This window comes from Syngnathus floridae, chromosome 5 (genome assembly GCF_059516105.1).
Source record: "Syngnathus floridae isolate MCC-2025c chromosome 5, RoL_Sflo_1.0, whole genome shotgun sequence".
Classification (NCBI taxonomy): domain Eukaryota; kingdom Metazoa; phylum Chordata; class Actinopteri; order Syngnathiformes; family Syngnathidae; genus Syngnathus; species Syngnathus floridae.
Window position 1 is genome coordinate 1,241,396 of NC_142417.1, and position 22,250 is coordinate 1,263,645.

General features: G+C 42.2%; 1 protein-coding gene across 12 annotated transcripts in view; it reads left to right on the top strand.

Moving 5' to 3' along the window:
* Positions 1-22,250, top strand: part of trpm3 (transient receptor potential cation channel, subfamily M, member 3) — a 77,362-nt gene that overhangs the window by 26,026 nt on the left and 29,086 nt on the right. For all 12 annotated transcript variants that reach the window (XM_088375233.1, XM_088375234.1, XM_088375238.1 and 9 more), the window contains 5 exons: positions 15,827-15,906; positions 17,749-17,950; positions 18,752-18,965; positions 19,051-19,175; positions 19,406-19,577. In XM_088375233.1, the coding sequence (XP_088231359.1) occupies positions 15,827-15,906; positions 17,749-17,950; positions 18,752-18,965; positions 19,051-19,175; positions 19,406-19,577 (793 nt within the window). The remainder of the gene's footprint in view (positions 1-15,826; positions 15,907-17,748; positions 17,951-18,751; positions 18,966-19,050; positions 19,176-19,405; positions 19,578-22,250) is intronic.

The window sequence follows — 22,250 nt, forward strand, 5'->3', positions numbered from 1 at the left end:
TGGCTTCCCCGCAGGACTTTAAATTTTAAAGGAGCTCTTTAGGGGAGAGCCCGAGCCATGCTGCAAATTAGTCGGAGGTGATCAATCAAGCCGCCGTTCATGTCGATGCGATGGCCCAAACACAATTGCCCAAACTCTTGCGCTGCTTCGGCGGAAGTGCTGAGTGGGCCAAAATGTAGCACCACGGACAGCGGCAGTGCAGCGTGTCAAATTGAGGTTTAAAAATAAAGTTACTTTCGATTAGGACTGCACATTTGGCGCTCGACAACAAGTACGTGTGACAGCCAAATTATAATGACTTTTTGTTTGAAAGTGTCAGGATTTTTTTTCTGTTAATAACCCAAACTGTTTTGATGTGAGACACCAGAAGAGCAGCAGGCTTGCTCCACACATGTACTGTAACTCATTTAATCACATGCTCTTCATCTAGGTCATTAGTTCTGGGTCATTACAGCGACCCGCACTTCCCTTACCCCAAAGCCCCCCACTAACCTGTCTAAAATCAATGCAGCGTTGAACTGCTTTTAGGTTCCCCCCACTTACCTGTCTAAAATGAATGCAGCGTTTAACTGCTTTTAGGTTCATGCATGACTATTGTGTCAAAGATGCTTTATTTTCTATTTATGTATGATGTATTTATTATTTATTTATTTTATTTTTATTTTTTACTTTTTTATGTTCGACGTCACATTGAGGTTAAGACTTCAGGATTGATATTGTATCCAGATTTCACAAGATTTTATTTTCACATAGTACTATCACAGTTCCTTATCATATTTCCTGATATTAGTGTTATTGTTACCAACATGTAGCGGCGTGATTTTCACCGTGCTCTGCCTAAAACAACCAAATAGGAGAGCACTCTGTGTAAGAGCTGTAATTGAGTTTCATCCAAATGAATTGCCTCTCCCACTATACATAAGTAGGCACTCAATGTAGCCTTCATTTTGAAATGCTCCTCTCCAGGTCCAGTCTGTGCTTTATCTCTATTTTTCTGCTCATTTTTCTATTTTTAGAATGATCAAAGTACTGTAGGCTCCCTCTAGCTGCTGTGCCCAACAGAATTAAACGTGGAATATGGCTTGTGGACCATGTTCTAGTCTAAAAGAAGGCAAGATAGAATTGTGAGTGTGTGATATCTCTCGCACGTGTGCGCTATAAATTGGATATTGGGATGAGGAAAATGAAGGTGAGAAGCATGGCCACCAGCGCTATTTCTGTCCCATCCATCTCTCAGTCCTCGGCATGCTCTCGATTCTTCCGCGCCCAGCCTCTCCTTCCCCCCTGACATGGCCAATATATTTAGATAGTGTCGTATCAAAGCAGTCGCAAAAAGAAGCTCAGTGTCTTGGGAATTTTGTAGAATTTGACCTTTGCAGTGATTTTAAAAAAGAAAGAAAAAAATAACTGGATCATTTGAATGCCCCTAAATGTCTGTTTTAATTTAACCTTTATTTATTTGCATTGGCTGACATATTTTTTTTATAGCAAAACCTTGAACTGCACTGTTACACTGAGTGTCTTTGACTAGCTAAGGGGAAAAAAAAGAATAAAATAATAAAATTATAATAAAACATTTAACTATCTAAGAGAAAAAAAGAATAAAATAAAGTAAAAATAAAATAAAAATAAGCGTGATAGCTGGGCTCCAGTTGCTTTTGATTTGTCATGCGTCTGACAGAATCAAAGCTGCCGTCTTTTGGGATACCCCTTAGAAGTCTGCAACTCCAAATTTCCACTTTCCCCCTGATTTATTACATAACATTTGGTTGGCTATGTAGTTCAGTTCTATAAATGTCTCCATTTATCTTGTACCAAAGTAGACTACAAGATGACTCTGCATAAGTCATGGGAAAAAAAAAAAAAAAAAAAAAAAAGCAATCCGAAATGTAGCAAAGAAAGACAGCTCATGTAAAGGTAAAAGAAAGAGCGGGCAGACGGAAAGAGGTATAGAAAATGGCATTCGGGAAGCCTGCGCCATGATGAATGCGGGCCCACTGCTCAATGGGACACTTGGCAGGTGTTGTGTGTCTCCAAGCCTGCCAGCAAGCTTATGTAATGATTCGGAAGCGTCATGGCCGCCACTCCGCCTTGCTTGTGAAGACAAAGATGCGTGCAGCAGGAGGACTTTAATGAGTCTTACTCTGGCTCTCATCTTCGACGTGAAAATAGATCTCATTTTGTTGATTCCGTAATACATTCAAACGGGAGTATTTTCAGGAGATAATGCATCCACAGAAACCTGTTAATGGCTCCCTCAAAAGAAAAGAAAAGAGCTCATAAAAATGATGATACGGCCCTGAAGGACTGTATGCAAAGCTCACCTGGTGTTGTATTTACATTTCCTTCTGCTTTCTTGATGAAGCCCAGGTGTCAAACTCCAGGCCCGGGGACCAGATACGGTCCGCCACATCATTTTACGTGGCCCGTGAAGACAAATTGTGCATCAAATTCATGTGTCATTACTAAAATTGTCTTCACTTTTTAAAAACCACCTTTTTAAAATATTTCAGCAGTTTTTACTAGTCTGATTTGAAAACGAGTCACTTGTCCGTTTGTTTTGTAGCTTATACTGGATATTATATGAGGCGTTTGTACATTTATTTGGGTTGACAGTCATAAACTATGACTACAATGCGGCCCGCGACAAAAATAGTAGTTTGACGCCCCTGCCCTAGAAGATGCTAACTGGACTAAAGTCTTGACGTCAGGTTTGGTAGCATTTATATCATTCCCAAAAATGTCAGCAACATTCAGAAGTGCACATCCTCTAGGGGTGTTGACATCTCCAGTATGATGGAATGAAGCCCCCGAAAGAACTTTTAAATAGGTTCACTTTAAAGTAAGATCCATCCAAAAAATGTACTTTAAAGGTCATTTGGATCCTCTGCTAAATAATAGATGAAAACGCACTACTGTGACTTTCTCCAGTCTTGGTAAAAAGTCATTCATTTGCTCTTGCTAACTGAACATAATTGTTTTCAAGCCCCAAAAAAAAGGAAGAACATTTGAAATCCGTTTGTTGTCGCAACCCCGAGATGCGCGGTCTTGCTCGGTTGACCGTAAAAAGCGCCATGTCCGTCTTTTTTCCATCCCTCACGACTTTGGCGGTTTTACCGGAGGCTGTGAAGACCTCCTCCGCACATTATCAATTCATAAGGAGCCTCAGATGTTTTGACACAAGAACCCTTCAGAACAAGGCTCCTGGCCTTGAAGCGCACTTGTGTTCAGGCATGAGCGAGCGTGATGGTCTGTAGGAGAGGGTCAGGTGCCCAAATGGAAGCAGACAAAGAAAGCCTGCAGTGAGGCTGCCAATGAGAAGAGCTATTTCGGGACACTCCACATTTAAAAAAAAAAAAAAAATGCACATGAATCATTCCTTGGGCCCAAACCACGCATCTTCTAAGACCTGCCTGTCCGTGTTGGAATTCACCATCCTTGCTCATTCTTATTTGAATGTTTACGTGGAGGAATGTCCCCAGTGGGATTGAATAAATTGATAGAATGGGCCAGTCAGGTGGGAATTGAAGAGGGGGGGAGAAAAGCAATTAAAGTGGCAGTCAAATGGTAGCGGTGCAGCCGAGCATCAGATGGAGGCAGTCCCCGCTTTAATTACACTTAACCCTCAGCGTGACACCGTCAGATCTGTCGCCGTGGCGCACCCATGACAAACATGTGCTCGGTGTGACCGAACGCCTCGTTTTGCGAGCGCCTAGTCATCACGGAGACAATTTAATGTTTATTTTTTTCCATACTACGCTGTAAATTAATTTGCTCTTGCTTATGACCTTGAAATGTCCAACATTTGGATCAAACAAGGGTTCAATTTATCAGCATCTGATTTGGAACAACTTACTTTACAGATCTTCTAGCTGGTTTGCTCTAATTTTACCGTCTTTGCTCTTAAATTCCGGTTTGTCTTAATTTGGCATTATTTGACAATTACAGATTGGCAAGGCTGATTTTAAAATGATGGGGATTATTGCACACTATGTAAATGAGTGAATTGGTATTCGAAGCATTTGGAGCTCCTCCCCTCCCCTCCCCTCCATCCGCATCTCAACTGCCACAGGTCGTCCAGATGCTCCACCTGACAGTTGCGACAGGCAGGGAGGGGAGCCAAACACAGCCACAAAGGGAAGAGGTGTAATCAGGAAGGCGATGAGGTATTTCGCCACTACTTGGACCGGAAAGGAAGAAAATCCATTTCACAGAGAGGCGGGTAAAGACTACAAACAGTAATAAGGTTGCTCGGAGGTCTGAGGCGACAGAGATGGCAGCAAAAGAACAAGACCAGACAGCGCTGCCAAGGCTTTACCATTTGTAACCTTTACAACCTCAAGATTTTGTGACCTTAAGCACACAATTTAATTTGTTGCTGCCAAATGGTGGTATAAATTGCGTGAGAGAACACGGGAACTGCAGACATGTCAAAAAGAGGAAGCAGCTCATGAATGAGGTTGTGGAGGACAGTCAGAGACAGGCGTGAGCTTTCACATGCAAGCCGCTCATTTTTTTTTTGCCTTATCAGGCTGCTCCAGACATGGTCAGGAAAGCCACAATGCACTTGGAGCTCTCCTCCATCTGCTTCAGCCCCTGGTTCCTGGAAGCTTGGAGGTCATCACAAGGCGTTGTGCACTGGCGATGTAATTTGCGGCCAGTTGACCGTTTTGATTTGCATTCGCAAACTCGGCAAGTGTGGGTTTTTTTCAGCAGGTCACGTGTGAAGACCTCTTTGTGGCTTGTGCGTGTTCATCAGCTTCCCATTTAAGGTGTGACTGTCGCTGATGGACAGTGATGAGGTGCTTGATGAATCCGCAGAGACGTTTCCAAAGCCAAAGGGCTGCCAGCAGCACAGCGTGATGACTTGTTTTTTTTCGGTTTCCTCAGGCATGAACCTTTACCATAAATGACTTTAAAAATCAGTCGTTTCATTTGAAATTGCATATTATTCACGGTATGTGAATTTCAACAGGAAAGTGAGTAGGTGTATGCGTGGGAGGGGGGAGGGAGGGATGGGTGGTGGTGTGGGAATGCAAATTGTAAACTCCAGTCACTCCACAACTGAAATGTGCAAAAAATATGGATATATAATATATATAATATATAAAAAAACATACGTAGTATATATATTTTGTTTCTTGTGTGACTGTCAATAAATGGTTCAGTAGTGCCCCCTAGAATTTTTTATAGTGAGGCTTATCTCTTTTGGCTTTTCTAGATGTCACGTTTTAACAAACTCCTCCGAGATGATTTTTCCAGTTGTCTTTAGAATTTTTCATAATATTTCATTGCATACTGTTGCCTTGGCGATACGCTGTTTGCAAAGAAAAATGATACTTATGTCATACCTGGCGTAAAAAAAACAATATTTCAAGATTTCTCGTGTGATTTTCAATAAATGGCTTCTTGGTTGTAGCTACTTCCGCAAAAATTGGGTAGCAGAAAAAAAATATCTATTTTAGAGGATTATTGTATTCCGATCCAGTGATATTGAACTATGAATGCCACGAGATTGATTTATTGATTGAATGAAAGTTGACCAGGGACCAAATGATTGCTAGCGTAGTGGCTGACACAACGGCCTTTCATCCTGCCGGTGTGTGCCAGACGCAATCAATCTCCGCTCACAACTGCCCTCTGATCGACTATCGACCAGTTGAGGGATGCGGTTTTCCTTTCGCCCTGAGTCAGCTGGGATAAGCTCCGGCCTTGGTTGGACCCCTGAATAGAAAAGGATTCTGGGCCTTGGTTAAGGTGCGATTTCTCCAGAGTCTTGTTCTCCTCACACGCCTGAAGTGAGAGAAATTATGTGGGAAGGATTGAGTGGGTGAGAATTTATTATTGTAGATGGAAAGTTATATCTCAAAAAACAACAAAAAAAAACCATTCGTTAAGTGTTTGTATGAAGTCGACTCTGGAAGTGGTGATTGGTCATATGGAACAATGGAGCTCGTCTTACGGACGGGTTTACGCCATTGACCGAACGAAAATTAAATTATTAGCTGAAAGATAAAGCTCCAGTCATTAATTATGGAATCAAGTTGTGGAATTAGCTTGCTTTTGGATCCAGATAAGACGTATGGAAACGTGTGTGTGTGTGTGTTTTCAATCACAGTTGGAGCTGAGCTAATTCTCATGGTCTCATTATGTAGGTAATGGTTCTGTCCTCAGTACATTTCCTTTGGCAAAGTGCTCACTTGACACCACTGATCTTTTCAGCCACTTTCATGCGAATAGTAGCTAGAAACAAACGTGTCATGTCGCCCGAAGGGGCGAGAGTTAAAAAGGCAACCAACGTATTAGTAACAAAAAATGAGCATGTGAATATTTTGATATCCAGTGTAACCTTGGAGTTGGGAAAACACTCTTATTATTCTGAATATGAATGTACAGTAAGCAATGCATCATAGCGTCTCTTAGAGTGCCTATCAAAGTGCAAATTCATCCATCCATTCGCTGAAGCGCTAATTCAAAATGTCTGAATTTGTAAAGCAGTCTTTGCTTCCACCCCCTCCCCGCCTTCCTCGTCGGCCAACTAATTAGCAGGCGTTTTTTCACTGCAGGACATTTTTTTTTTGCTAAATGATGGATATGTGCAAACCATTTAATGCATCATCCACGCTTCCTCTTTGTTTCGTTAGAGGGCAAAACGCAAAGCCCCGCTGAGAATGGACACATCGCGGCAAAAATATTCATTCCTACCAAAGATGTTGTTGGCTACGAAATATTTATTTCCCAGTGGAGACCAGTCACGTTTTTGAAGATTGTTTGAAAGGTGTGTCAAGACCAAGCCTGGTCCCTTAAGATTACTCACACACAACTCACCCAAGAGCACATTTTGGTTTTGAACACACACACTCGTTGCTACGAATAGCAAATGTTCACACAGCCCAACCAGAGGCATTTTAAATGAAGTTTTGGATTTTAAGAATACATTTTTCATGATATATTCTTTTCTGAACTCATTCACTGCCAAGGGAATTTTGACGTCTATTCTCCTCAATGGCAGTGAACGCCATTTTCATAACTCGTTCACTGCCAAGTGAATTTATTCTCGTCAAGGGCAGTGAACGAGTTCATATAACGATGGATAGGTGATTTACACAGACAATAGAATTGGTATTATACTTTTTCGATGCCTGACAATTTCAGACAGTGTCAATCAAAAGCCAGCATTTGTTATCTTGGTGACGGTCGAATTCCTAAATCAACTAAATCTGACAAGCGCATGCATCATTTAGCGTTTCGGTCGCTAATGCGTGTGTCTCACCGCCCGCATGTATAATACATACATTGCTTCCATGATTTGTCCTCGTTACGGCGGTGCTGACGGTGCGAGCTGTCCGACGCAACAGCCGCTACAACACGAGAAAGAGGAAGGACGCTCTGAAAGCTGCGTTCAATGCATCATTCCCCGACACAAAGTTGATGGAGTCATGAATTTACGGAGAGGAAATGCGTGAGCGTTATCACCGGTGTCATGCTCAGCACTTTACATAATATCTCCGGTCTCACCTGAGCGCTTTTAATGTTTGCATTTAATCAGAAGCCCACAGGAGCCCAACAGCCTTCATATCGACATGCTAACACACACGCTGTTTCTCTCTCTCTCTTTGACACACACTCACTAACACACGGCTTACATGTATAATGAATCATTGTAGGATTAATGAACTCTGTTTGCAGTGCAATTAGAATTCCATCTTTGGCGTAGAGGCAGTCACGGTGAAGCCGACGTAGCGTCTGTGTCTTTCACTCACCTCATTACGGTGTCAAATTGGGCTCGTTTTATTTTCCTTCTTGTATTATGAGTTTAATTAACATGATGCCATATTGTCTTGCTCGCTGGCATTCGTGAGTTTATCAAATACACATTTCCTATTAGTCATGAAAAGGGTAAAATTCAATTCTATTGTCGTGGAACAGGCTTTGTCGCTTCGACGGTATTCCGCGTGAGTATTGGCGAATTCTCTCACAATCTTATTTGCTGGGAAAAGAAATCCGCTCATTAATGTCAAATATGGATGGGCTTGTGACATTCATGCCACGAGCACAAGTGAAAGCCAATTTGAGAGTATAGGAAGGTTATACTTAGCTTTCAGGACCGAGTGTGGAACTCTTGACATGATGTGACATTAGCTGCAGCACAACTATTCTTGACATTGCTGAGGGCCTCATGATGTTTTTTTTTTTTTTTTTTTTTGGGGAGAGACTCGAGCTCTGACCTAAGCTGGTGAAAGGATAACATGCACTCTACGGTGTAATTTTGCGGACATGTCAAAGACAAGACAGGTGCGAGGCAATCTGTTTAGCTCCGTTGTTGTTTTCCGACCACGTTCCATCTCGGGAGCCTTCGACAGCTTTGCGCTAAAAACACGACAAATCATTTTAATGAGACTTGTTGTCCCCCTCCCATTCCCTCATCTGCCCGGGAGGCTTAGCTTTATTATGATTTACAAGACAGGCTTGGCTAGGAGTGCGCACAAATGCAGAGTGGAGATTAAGAGGTTCACTTCTTCACAGTATGACAAAAGAAATGAGTCTGCACTTCATCCAAAGTCCGCTAGACTGAGTTTGTAAACCTGCTAATCAGGGCTTTGTGAGATCATGTACTTTCAAGAATAACATTGGGAGCTGCCAAACTGGAAAGAGAGGCGAACCACCACAAACCATTTTGCGTGGCTCGTCGGCTGTTCCAGAGTTATCGTGAAACTTTTTAAACTGTTATCCAGCATCTGTCATACGAATGTCAAAACCAATTCGCTAAGGCCAAGTCAATGAAAACGCACCAGTGATATTTTCCGTCCGCTCTTTTGTATACCACCTGTTATGGATTACAACTCATTTTAACTAGCAGCGCTAGGCTATATTCAGTTAGCTAACACAATGTTTACTGGGGATGTGAAGTTGAGTACTGTTGTGTACCATACAAAAACCACCATGCGAGGGTACAGCACAGCTGTTAGCCATCGACTGAAACACCCCACGTGGATGGATAACAGGCTGCGTCCTAAATTGAAATGTAACACTCCCTTGCGCTCACGAGCTAGCTCCATCTGCTAATAACTATCTCGGATTGCATTTGGATGAACTCGGTCATAGAAGTATCAATCAAAGCTCGAGCTCAGCTGCTTGTCTCGGCTCGAACTTCCTCCTCATTAGAGACGACAGAGGGGACTCAGGTGTAAAATTGAGCAGGTTGCGCTAACCGCTTTCCATTCCCAGTCGTAGGAGCTCTGGCAAAATGAGGCAATGCTATGCGGCAATTCGGTAACTCGCGTAAGAGGCTATGCATAATAAATTATCCAGGCTTAATTCTCCAGCCGCCGCCGCCGCAGCAAATGCACATAGACAATAAACATGGCGCTTCACTTCTTTCTGAAGCTTGCTTTTGTATTCTTTCGCAAACTCATCTTCATTATTGTGCTTGGTACAGTGCAAAACAAGGAATGTGTACATTTCTTTCACAGCTTCTTTTCAATAACATTCGGTGCAACTCTGGTTAATCAACTTGAGCATTAGTACTAATTTGAAATTGATGATGTAGCACTCCCACATACTGTGGTGATTATAGATAAATATTCTTACAAAAAAACTGCAAAGCCTAAATTGTCAATTACAAATGGCTCCACGTCATCTCAAATGATACCGGAAACGATTTTAGTTTTTATTCATTTAGTCAAAAATGTTGTTGCTTTAAATGCTTCATTCATGTTACCTTTATCTTTTTCTTCTCAAGTACTTCTTTTCCCTAATGACGAAAAAAAAAAAGTAACGTAAATGTCACACATGCTTACCATCTGACCTTTGGGGCGGAATAAAAGCAGGCCAGTTTTCCCCCATCTTGCCATTGCAACCCATTGCAAGTGTCCCTTTCAAAGAGGATTAAACACCAAGTCAAAATCTCAAGTGGAAATACTTTATGCTCATCTCTGGTGACTGACTCACATGGGAGGAACTGGTAAACGTTGAATCCTCTCGAGCGAGACATGGCCTTGACAAACTCTAATCGTGCTACAAACATGTCCCAACATTTACCATCTTATTCTGTTCGGTCTCAAAAACGAGGTATTCTCAATAGTTGCATAGTCCCTGTTCACAGGCAATAAATGCTACTGAAGTTCAACAAGAAAGAGTCAACGTCTTCGTTCCTTCCTCAGTCAGTTCTACAAATAAGCCAAAGTGAAACGAATAAGACACCTGATGTCTGAGACGGAATAGCACACAAAGACCATCCGTCCATCATTAGCATCAATCACTTCTCAAAATCACTGCGGATGAAATGCTTTAACCTTTTATTTATCGTCATTGTCGTCGTTTAACGAAGGCAAATGCGAAACGTCATTAGAGACGGCGACGCTGAGCTGGCTTTTCAAATATCACCTGACATTTACCATCATTTTTTTTAACCGACAGCAGAATGGATAAAAAGTCACACCAATCAATCTCACCATTTACTCTGTTCACATCGAAATTATTTTGCCAATATTTACAATTGGGGCTCACAAGTATGAAAAAACGTTATTTTTTAAAAAAAATTGTATTGTTTCTTATCCATTCATCACGCTACAATTGATTGAGTCATTCATTAAAGAACAAAAGAAAGCAAGAAATGTGAAGAGAAGGTAAGGCATTGTGTCAGATTCTGCACGCCAACAACGGTCAAGAGGTACCATGCGCCTTGGACTCTTAACCCAAGTGTCTCCCTCCAAATATAGAGGGAGGAGATGTCCCGCAGTGTCAGGTGGTAATTATGCTCTGCGCTACAGAAACTTTTTTTTTTTACACTCTGCTGTACGTGGCTCCTTTTTTAAACTCTATTCCACACATGCACATCCCAAAATCCCCCTAGTGCAGAGGCTCCATAAGAGGCAATTTTACAGCACTTGGCCTGAACCACCTCACACACACACACACAACCACACACACATTTGCTTTGTCACACAGGTGATGATCAAGCCTCCCGTCTCTCCATCCTCCCGTCTCTACTTATGACCTTTTCTTCCATCTCTGCACCTTAAGTGCACCGGCCCCACCCCTCTAAATCCCAAGTGCCCCCCCCTCCATCCATCCATCGCCTCCCACCACAGGCAGAATGGCCACGCCAGTGTCGATTAGCCTCTGTTCGGCCAGATGCTCAGCTCGGATTAACCGAAGCCTGTGGGAAAGGGAGCTGCTTATTCTATCCCTGGGAGATGTGTCCGCCACAACGGCAGCTAAAATAAGCAAGCGTGCTCATTTGCAAAATCGTTTCTGCTACGATCGCTGTACAGGATTTTCAGATGTAGGGGGAGGGAACTGCTGTGTCTGATGTGTCACCCAAATATTTTAAGTGAATATTTCTTTGATAGTATCAATGATTTTTGTAGGCCAATGCGGATTCCAGCCCATCAAATTGTTGTTCTGTTTACTTTCTCTTTAATCCCCATCATCAATTTCATCTTCCATTGTGGTAGCCATGTCTTCCGGCAGAACTGGTGGTAAAAGTAAGAATAATGAAATGAAAGTAATTATTGCCATCTTGTGGAACAAATTTCCCCGAAGGAGGGCCTGTTAAGGTGCACTGATTATTTATGTGGAAGACACAGACGTCAATTAGTTGACACACGGCATCTGTTAGTACACTTTTTGAGGCAATAAGTAAAAAAAAAAAAGAAAAAGCAACCATCAACTCAATCAACAATTTTTTTTTTGAGTTTTCCTAGAATACGTCCTTCTACTTCCAATGAGTGTTTTCCTTGAAACTCTGAGGGCAATTCTTCTGTGACTTATGCTGTCTCTTATCTTCTCTGCACTGTGCTTTGATTTACAATCACTTTCCAAGGTGCACCGTATGACCTTTTAATAGGAAAAATCCCAATTTGAAGGTTCTCTCAAGGTCAGTGGAGGGTTCACTGATAACCCACAAGTGAATTTTGAGATTTCCGTGACTGAATCAGTGTGCCTCATTAAAGTCATTCAACAGCTCGTCACTGTTGCGATACTGATCACATTGATTCCACCTCTCCACCAAATTGGCTGGCAAATGAATGAACCTCAGAAGAGATGTCGTACGGCTGGCAAAGTCTGATTCAAGTGGCTTATCTTGCATTAATGAAAGAAACATTAGGTACACTTGCTTCAAAGTTAGCTTGTTTGTAATGAAAGCATTAAAGCTAGCTACTCTGGTCCCAACCACATACGGATTGTTGACGGTGACATGAGCTTTGGACTGTGTGCAATGACATCCTTAATGTCAGCCCAAAATTCATTACGGGTCAGGATCTGAATATGAGTCATTGGAAACGTTGTTTAGCCGATACACCGGCATGCCCAGATTGGGATCTCATGAAGGTCACTGCCTAACGCCAGCTAATACGGTTGCATAAGGCAAAAAGGGGTAAAGCCCAAAATAGCTTTTATTGTAAGCCACGCAAATGCATTGTGCGCACTTTTCCAAGTGATGACGGGAATGTGCAGTGTTCCCAGATAAATGTGCATGTATGGAAATGAAAGCTACCCTTCGGGGGGTTTTATTTCATTCGTTTGTTGTTTTTGTTTCAAGCACACTATTTTTCTGAACAAACTGCAAGCTTCACACAAGTATCATCTTAAAGTGGGGACAAGGATGAAGAGAAGCAGCTGAGTGCAATGGATTTGGCGGGTGAAATGTCCTCAATAAAAACGAATGACAAGCTTGAGAAAGGTTCAGTTCTGTAAGGGTACGTTTGAGAGCGTAAGAAAAAAAACAAAACGTATGTATGTTCTCCTTCAAGCAAGATTGACTTTTTCGCATTTTTCTTATTTAAGGTCTGGATTTACACTGCAAGAGCTGAAACTGGGTCACTTGTTAATACAATAACCCCAAACCACAAGGCTATTTTAACCAAGAGGTTTGAAGAAAGTCACCTCGGAAAAGAAACCAATGTCCAGATGAGGAATGAGGCAACCGGTGAAGACACAAAAAAAAAGCTAAAAGGCTTTTTCTGAAATATCACCATTGACTAAAATGTGAAGAAAACAAACAACAATTCATACAAGTTTCCAGGAAGTTATGACGGTTGCGCCACAACAAAACAAAGCCATCATACCCAATGAAGCTCACTATGTCATTGATTTAAATTTTTGTGAGGAAGCAACCTTTGATTTCTTCTCAAACATAAACACAATTCATTTGCCAATTTACAAGAATTCATTGCAGTCAAGCGAGCGAAAAACAACCGTAACATATTTCCAAGCTAGCGCTGCTTGTCCAAGAATGCTGTTTGCTTCAACTTCTATGAATAATATCCAAGTTGAGCTTAACTTCTTTGTAAAAGCAGATATCTGGGCTGTTTGGTACTCTGCATGGGGAGGAGACTGATCAGTTTGGCTTTAGGGCTGGCTCAGTGTGCGCCCTTAGCACCGTGAACACGCACACTAATACGCTCATTATAGCTTCCGGCAAGAATCATGTGTCAAAATGCTACCTGGAGTCTGCTTTCTAAGGGAAAGCCCACAAGAATGCAACCCGCATCAAAACTCAGGTAAGTTGATACCCAAAATTACCCGGATAAAGTTTGACTTGTCTTTTGTCCACTATTTTGTCCAAATGTTTGATTTAGCGGCCTGTGTTATTCAATCTTCTTTTATGTTCCCGTCATTTCATCTTCTAACTATATTTATGTGTTTGCTCTCCTTTTTTGATAGGATAGATTCACGGAAGCATCAAAATGTCATTTATTCATCTTCAAGGGAATTTTTCTGTATGCAGCTAGCTTAAACCAAGTCCGCATGGGTTGGTCACTTGTGAAGGCTTGGCTCGGAAAATGTCCCAAGGTGCTTTTTGTGCTCCTATCACGGAAACACATCAGAGTCAGGGGAAAAGTTAACAAGCCGTTCCAGTTTACAGAGACTCATTCTCACGTACGTTTTTTGGAAAACCGTTCTTGGCGCGTTCACAAGACACTTCTCTGTTCTTCTTTGTGAGAAATGCTCGATGTCAGTGTTGCATCTTGGCTACGTATCAAGTAGGAGGTGAGTTTTCTTAAATTGTTAAAAGTAGCCCAGAGGGGGATATCCAGATGTTGATTGGCTATGTTTCTTTATTCAGCCTCCCGCCACTGCTAATAAGAAAGTAGAGGCAGAGGAAGCAGTTGTTGAGGTGGAAAATACATGCTCAGTTGCTCACATAAGTCAAGTTGTAGAAACAATTGGGTTATTTGTTTTGCTTCCCCGCTAAGTCGAGTGTTGGTCACAGGCTGACGGTCAGTCCCTCTCAGCGGCCCCTAAAGCGTTACGGTCCGAGTACGGTGTTAGGGTAAATGTGCCAACATTGGTCCAGTCCGGTTTGTGGCGGGTTTGCGGTGGGTTTAGTGGTGCCGTGGTGTGACAGGGTCAGTCAAGCGGATGTGGCTGGTGTTGTTGTAGAGGCGGCGGCAGTCAAAGGCTTGTCCAAGCAAGTCTCCGTCCGCACTGCTGGCTGGGAGATGAACCAGCCTTGCTGTCCCAGAATGAACATTTTGTTGCTCCAGATCTCCCTTTGGATATGTAATCCTTAATCTTCACGCAATTATCACAATATAGTTCACTTTTGTTGTCAATCATACAAGTCTTGAGCGGTAACAATATAACATATATAAAATCAATATTAATGAAATCGTATAATATTTCATATACAATATTTATATATATTTTAATCTTTGATAAACTTATAATGCTGTATAAAAAAGTATAAAAATATAATATTTTTGGTGAATTTATAATGCTGTGTAAAATCAGCCAAATCAACTAAAAAGATCAGCAGTCTTTTCTTTCATGTGATATGGATTCTTTATTTATCTCGGATTTGCACATGTATTTTTGGGATTATCTAAACAGTTGTATATCAACCGTAATCCCGCGCCGCGGGGCTTTTATGTCGAGCCGCCGTGCACGTGTGCAGCAGGATAATTGGCCCGTGTGCGTTTCTGTCACTCAGACCTGCAAGCAAGCAACGAACGAACACGACGACCACATGTGCAATTCCATTGTGACTGCACAATGCAGCCCGCTTATTTGTATGTTGTCGGCACACGCGCTCGGCCGCACAAGGTCTATTTACATATTGATGATATCCGATACAAGAGTTCTTCTTTTACGGTTTACATTGACACTTTGGAATTTCCTTTACCAATTTGTTAACTCTCTAATGAAACAAAATGAGGCAACCAAAATATTGCACACCGCTCTCATCATGATTGCAATGCACTTATTCAAATTTCTTTCCTAGTTGTATGATGGCTTCCTTGCATGCATAAAATATCAGTAAGCGCGCAAACACACACACACACACACACACACACACACACACACACACACACACACACACACACACACACACACACACGTTGCTGGCTGCAATGCAACATGGACTGACATCATTTACCGCCTCAGTGCATTTAAACATCCGCTTTCTGTCTTTCTTGCTCTCGCTCTCTCTCACAGCAACTTTGCACAGCCGATTTGGGCTCAACTCCCAACATGAAGCATTTTTTTTTGTTTTTCCGAGGATTTAAATGATGTGTGAGGGACTTCATTTACAGCTATGTGGGCTTTTTTCCAGTGTGCTTGTTTCTAAAATGTTTGGAGGTGGAGGTGTGTGTCACCAAATTACTTGTCTAAGAAGACAACATGAATTTTTATGTACAGTATGCTCTCAGTGTGATGTCCTGCTGCATCATGGGTAATTACTCCCCAAAAAGTCCCATTTGCAAGCATTTCCAAAAAAGCATTTTCAGGTGAACTCAATTTTCTTTTCTTTTTGTCCTATTGACACCCACTGTGCCATTAACCTTAATGTTCTTTTTTTTTTTCGTGTCCACAGGCGCAGAAATCATGGATAGAGAGAGCGTTCAGCAAGAGAGAATGCGTTCATATTATTGTGAGCGCCAAAGACCCCCATAGGTAAGCACAATTGATAATCTTCTTCACAACAAAACAAGTAAAGAGTAGTTGCTGGGATTATTGTCGCCATATTTTTCATGTGTGACATTTTACAAATTATTTATGCATACACAAAGTCTAAACTCCGAGCTTAATATGATTTAAGAGGCCACCGTCCGCTACAGGATGATTTCATCGATGGCTGTCCGAGCTTCATTTTCTCCTCCTCTCGGCAGTGCAGGCAGTGTGAAACAATAATGATGATGAAAACTGAAGTAGGGAAAAGCATTTTTTTTTCTCCTCTTGTCATGTTGCCCAGAGTTATTTTACACAAGCGCAGTTTGCTGAAAGCAAATTGTCCCAAACCGAATAAACATAAGCGTCACCTGTGAGCTAGCCTGTATTTATGAGTTCATGCAAAGCCTGCCTCTGTGACTGGCAGACACATCTACTTGCGTCAGCGTACGACTGAAAAGTGGCAGCCCCGTAAGCGCAAAAAGAAAAACAGCAACATGAACAATCGGGCTCCTTTCCAAGACCTCGCCGATGAAGCACACCCAAGATATGCCTGTGTCAAATGTCAGAGCCACGGGTGAAGAAGCGGCTCCTGAAGGCATCCACGTGTGCGAAGGCATCGCTGTTATCTGTACAAGAGGAGTTGTCAGATGAATGACCCCCCCAGGTGTGAAGAGAGAGGCTGGCTATCGCTCGGACCGGAAGAAGAGATGGCGAGCTCAGTTTGCCCCCCCTCGTTATCATCATCCACCAACAAGCAGGAGGGGTTGACTGATAAGGCGGACACATCTCTCTTGGCTCTCACCAGCACGGATTCTGGACGAAGGGGTGAACTCGGTTACGCCCCCTCAATTTCCCGACCCAGCGGTGATCTCCTAGATTGCGATTGGAGAGAATTTGGCCTTCTGTGATAGGAGCGACTAAGCTCGCTTTGGAGCGTACACAGACTTACTGACATATAGCAACTAGTACACAAAGTTTGACATTTACAACTTGATTGACATTTTTACGCTTTGTGGAGGGTCTGGCACAACGAACAATAACAGACGACCGTTTCTCTTCAAAATTTGTTATGAGTCACCAGAAGTTGTCTGACAGAACTAATGATTGTGATTATTCACTTTGAATATGGATGAGAAAGATTTCCTTCACAATTGTTTCAGATTCCATCTTCGCTAAATTATTCACCAGGTTTCGATTCATCGACAAATCTATTTCCCGCATTGCTCTCATGACGCTGAACTGATTTCTTTAATGCGTTGCACAACAGCTATCGCCGCACCGATGTGAAATTTAAAAAGACGAGATTTTAATTCCTCTCCTTCCAGCAACCAGGCATGCTTCAGTACGCTACACTTTGTTTGGGTAAGGGATTATCATACAATGATGTCGAAACCACTTCCCTCGAGACCACATCTTTTCTTTCAAGTGAGAAAACAAACACTCGCTTTGCGGGAGGTAAAGGAAAAGCAACCGAGGCGGAAATATCAAGTGTCGACAGAATCCCGGTCCTAGCCGCTTTCTCTTGCTTCATCCCGTGAAATTGAAAAACAAATCCAAATAAAAACCAAACTTGTAATGCAATAGCCGCTTCCATATAACTTTCACTTTAATAGCTCGTGTAGAGAGACAAGGAGAGTTGAGAGCAGCGAATCAAAAGAGATCGGGCTGATAACAGAGTGCAAGGGTCCATCGGAACCTTCAAACGACGGACATCAATCTCTTGACGGGCTGTCGCTTCATTTTTACACACTTTGCCATCTACGTTTGTCCTTGACAGACGCACAAGCGCACGACAACCTTTTGACTGTAAAGAAATGTATCAAGTCGGGTTCTGATCTCACACAGGTGCTGCTGCGGTCGCCTGATAGGACAGCATGTGGGCCTTCCCCCCGGCATCTCATCCAGTCACAATGATAAAGCGGAACGGCCGGCCAAGAATGACGCTCTGTCTGAGAAGTGGTCCATCAGCAAACACACTCAGCTCAGCCCGACGGATGCGTTCGGCACCATTGAGTTCCAGGGAGGAGGACATTCCAACAAAGCCATGGTGAACACCTGCACATACGCATTGTAGTTTGGTTTCCCTCCATTATGACTGTCAACATCTAAAACTTTTCAAATAGTTTAAAAAGATGAATGGTAATACAAATTGCTAGCAGAATCTATTTTTAAAAAGTGAAGACAATTTGTAATTTTAGTCATGACACAAATTTGTCTTTGCGGGACACATCAAATGATGTGGTGGGCCGTATCTGGCCCCCGGGCCTCGAGTTTGACACCCATGCGCATCCAAGTCACTGTTCTGAAACCAATCCACGTTCTCTCGCTGAATAATGAGCAGACAAACCTAGAAACTTTTTTTCAGTTGAGTCTTTGGTATGTATATTGTCACAGAACTCAATATCTTCCCAACTGTAGGAAAAGCTCGCCATGGAAAAAAAAAACATGCTGGCTCTCCATCACCAGAATAATTCAAGAGAGAATAATCAATTAAGTCTCTGTACTTTGAAGATAATTAGAAGTGAAAATGAATTTGTTTCAAATGACTTTTGCATCTGATTCACTGTCAGCGGTCGCCGTAGCCTCCATGCGTTCCGCGTAGATGATAACAGGTGAATCGGCGCTCATTTATTTTCACGATTGAATTATTCATGCCGTGCATATGTTAGTTTGGGTGTCTGCGGATGAATTAGATCAAATCAACAGATGTTTGGATAATACACACGGCCTCCAATTATAGCAAACATCTGTCTGGCATGTTCTCGACTTAAAAAAAACCCACAAATAAAAACAAGCAAGGTTTCCCCGCATCAGCACAATCACTGATCACGTGTCCGACCGTCTGCAGTACGTGCGAGTGTCTTACGACACCAAGCCGGACCTGCTGCTGCATCTGATGACCAAGGAGTGGCAGCTGGAGCTGCCCAAGCTTCTCATCTCAGTCCACGGGGGGCTGCAGAACTTTGAACTGCAGCCTAAACTCAAGCAGGTTTTTGGCAAAGGGCTCATCAAGGCTGCCATGACCACCGGAGCCTGGATCTTCACCGGAGGGGTCAATACAGGTGAACTACCACACCTCACTAAATGGAATCAATTATTGAATGTGAATTAGAGAAATGTGAGTTTCATCTCAATGTGTTCTGTTAGGGGTCATTCGCCATGTGGGTGATGCGCTAAAAGACCACGCCTCCAAGTCCAGGGGAAAAATCTGCACCATCGGTATTGCTCCCTGGGGCATCGTGGAAAATCAGGAGGATCTCGTCGGTAAAGACGTAAGTGAGAAAGCGAGAAACGACACTGCGGTTGAAGTTTTCTAATGAGTGAAAACGTCTGTAAAGGTCAAACAATGACAATGATTACTCAGCATATTTTTTGCCATGTTAATTAGGATACAATGTTAAGTAGACAATTTCATAGATAGTATTTATAGTCACGGCATAGTGTAACTTTTTTTATGCTAAGACAGTGAACACGATCCTTTTTTTTTTTCTGTTTTCTGCAGGTGGTGCGTCCGTATCAGACCATGTCCAACCCAATGAGCAAGCTGACGGTTCTCAACAGCCTCCACTCGCACTTCATCCTGGCCGACAACGGCACCACGGGGAAGTACGGTGCCGAGGTCAGGCTGCGGCGACAGTTGGAGAAACACATCTCCTTGCAGAAGATCAACACGCGTGAGTCACACTCACACAGTTGACACACTGAATGCTAAAAGGTGGTGTGTGTGTTTTGTTTTTTTAAACATTTATTTATTTATGTATGTATTTTTATTTATCTATTTTTTTTTAGTATGAGGCAGTTGACAGCTGAACACTTAATGCATTTTGAGAGGCATAGTTAATATCACAGTATTTTCCACGTATCCAGTTTAAATTGAGCTTACAGCATGTTGAGAACAGGGCAGCAATAGCTCATTTGTATTTTCGGAGCGTGTACTGTGTGTTTACACTCTATTAATGTGTATTTGCTCATGTGCACGCTCTTCATTTGCTATTGAGCCCCTGTCACACTGCATTTATCAATTTTCAATGTTCATTTAAGACCTTGGCGGGAACCCAAATGGATTGTCACAAACACAAAATGCATTTCTCTCATTTTCGCTCTTGCTCTCTCACAGTCAGACACAAAGCTGGAGCCCGCCGCCCGTTCCCTCTTGAAATGCATTTTTCAACAGCCTCCCACCATATTGTTTCAAATGTGTCAGGGACACAGACCTGGATTGGGGAAGGCACGATTTATTTTCTGCTCCCTCCTTTTGTTGTCAACATGCACGCAAACACCTTTTATAAATGCCAAAAAGGCTTTTGCCAATATGACTCCATTTATTTTCAAGACAAGGACACCAATGCATTTTTAAAATAATAACATGAGGCGGACCTGTGCTTTAATATCACCATATTCCATTCGTGTTGATCTGACAGTAACTCTTTGGCTTGAATGCCCCAAAAAATATTCTCTCTGCTCACCCTCCAGTCATGTGACTCATGGACTTCCCTTTGTCATCCTATGCCTGGAATCATACAAAAGGGGCTGGGAAGGCAAAGGGACGCCCAGTCGTCACACATTCATCATCCGAGCAATGTAAAGTGCCTGATGGGATTCCTAATTTCCCCCGCTTAAATTATTATTTTTTTTTTTTCATCGGATCCGAGGAGGAGCCTTTCGGAATCTGCCCGACGAGATAAGCAGTACTGCTACAAAGGTTTAAAGCCAGCTCATCTGACATTCGCCACTGTTCATCTTTATCTGATGTGAAACATTTTAAGGAGGCGTGTTGTGCATTTTAGTCAAAATAGCCAGGATTGGAAATTCCACTCCATGTGAGGCTGTTTTGAAGTATGTGGTTCACATTATTAATATTTTTTATATTGTTGGATTTCATTGGTGCCTTCAAATACAAGTGAGCTGTATCACAAATAACTCGTGGTGAGGGAAACGGAGAAGTACTGCTGGAGTATGTTTTCGCTTCCTTCGCCTTCACTCTTGGGTTAGTCGACAGTTATTAATTTGATTACCTGCCCACAAAATCAAGTATTGGCGGTATCAATTTTCCTCACAGCACGGCTCCCTGCTGCATCCCGCTGTAGCCTGCCAGCCAATTAAAGGAATGAAGAAATTACAGGGTGAAAGGTTTGACTGCACATATAATCACGTGTGGTGAAAGAGAGGCTGCTAGGTGAAAGATGTCCCGCGCTGGGTTTTATTATGTCACACTGTAAAAATGACATTATAAGCACGAATCAATTATTTGAAATCAATTACCGTTACCCTGTGCAGGAATAGGTTGCAAATTGTCCATTTGTGACATGGCTTAGATCTTATTATAGATGACAGACAACTACAGGATGAAATAAAATAAATAAAAAATAAGATAGATGAATAAATAATATTAAATAAAATAAATAAAATAGTTCAAATAAAGTCTACCCGTACGATGAAGGCACCTTCCAATTGCACTTCAATTATTGGGAATATATATAATATATATTAATAATAATAATAATTCATAATATAATATCATATAATATAATATATGAGGGTGTTACCGTACACTCCAGGTAACCTTCGCTGACCCTTCTTCACGGGCAGTCTCATTAATCACAGCACATGATGAAAATAAATAAATAAGGATGAAGTAGGCCAGGTAATTGAATCTCGAAAGGCATCAGGCCTTGCGTTGCAGATTAGCCGTGACACGGTGACCTCGTTCGTGGACCGGCCCGTAGATGGAAGATTAAAATTAAGCGACGCCACCGGGAAAGTCAAGAGCCTCGTGGAACAAAACCGAGGCAAACTTTTTGAAGTACTACGTTGTCGTCCGAGCCTCACTTTTTGCTCCATGAGCGGATGGCGAAATGCGACATGATGTGGAAAGAATGCGGGTGCGTGGTCAGCAGCGGGGACTGCGGAATACCAAATCTTTTCCACCAGAAGGGAAAGGTCACCAGAGTCTTCATTTATTACTCGCTCGCCATATACCGCAGTGATAAAAGGTTAGCACTAACATAATATGTTCTTTTTTGAATAACTCACCTTTTACCGAGTTCTGATCTTTTTTTAAATAGAAAATAATACTGCCTTTGATCTTTCTCAAGCCTTCAGGAGCTGATTTAATTAAACACAGAGATCACGTTAGCAGTACTCGGGAGGCTGTCTGATGTGAATCAAAGCAATATGATGGTATGATTTTCCGTCATGTACTTTTTCAGTTGCCATTAAAGATTATTTCGTGGCACACTGGCGGAAAGAAGTTCAAGCCAATCAATCAAAGCAACACAGCAAACACTGATGGAGAGAAGTTATTCCCAAACATCAATATTTCTATTATATACAATTATTTTCAAAGT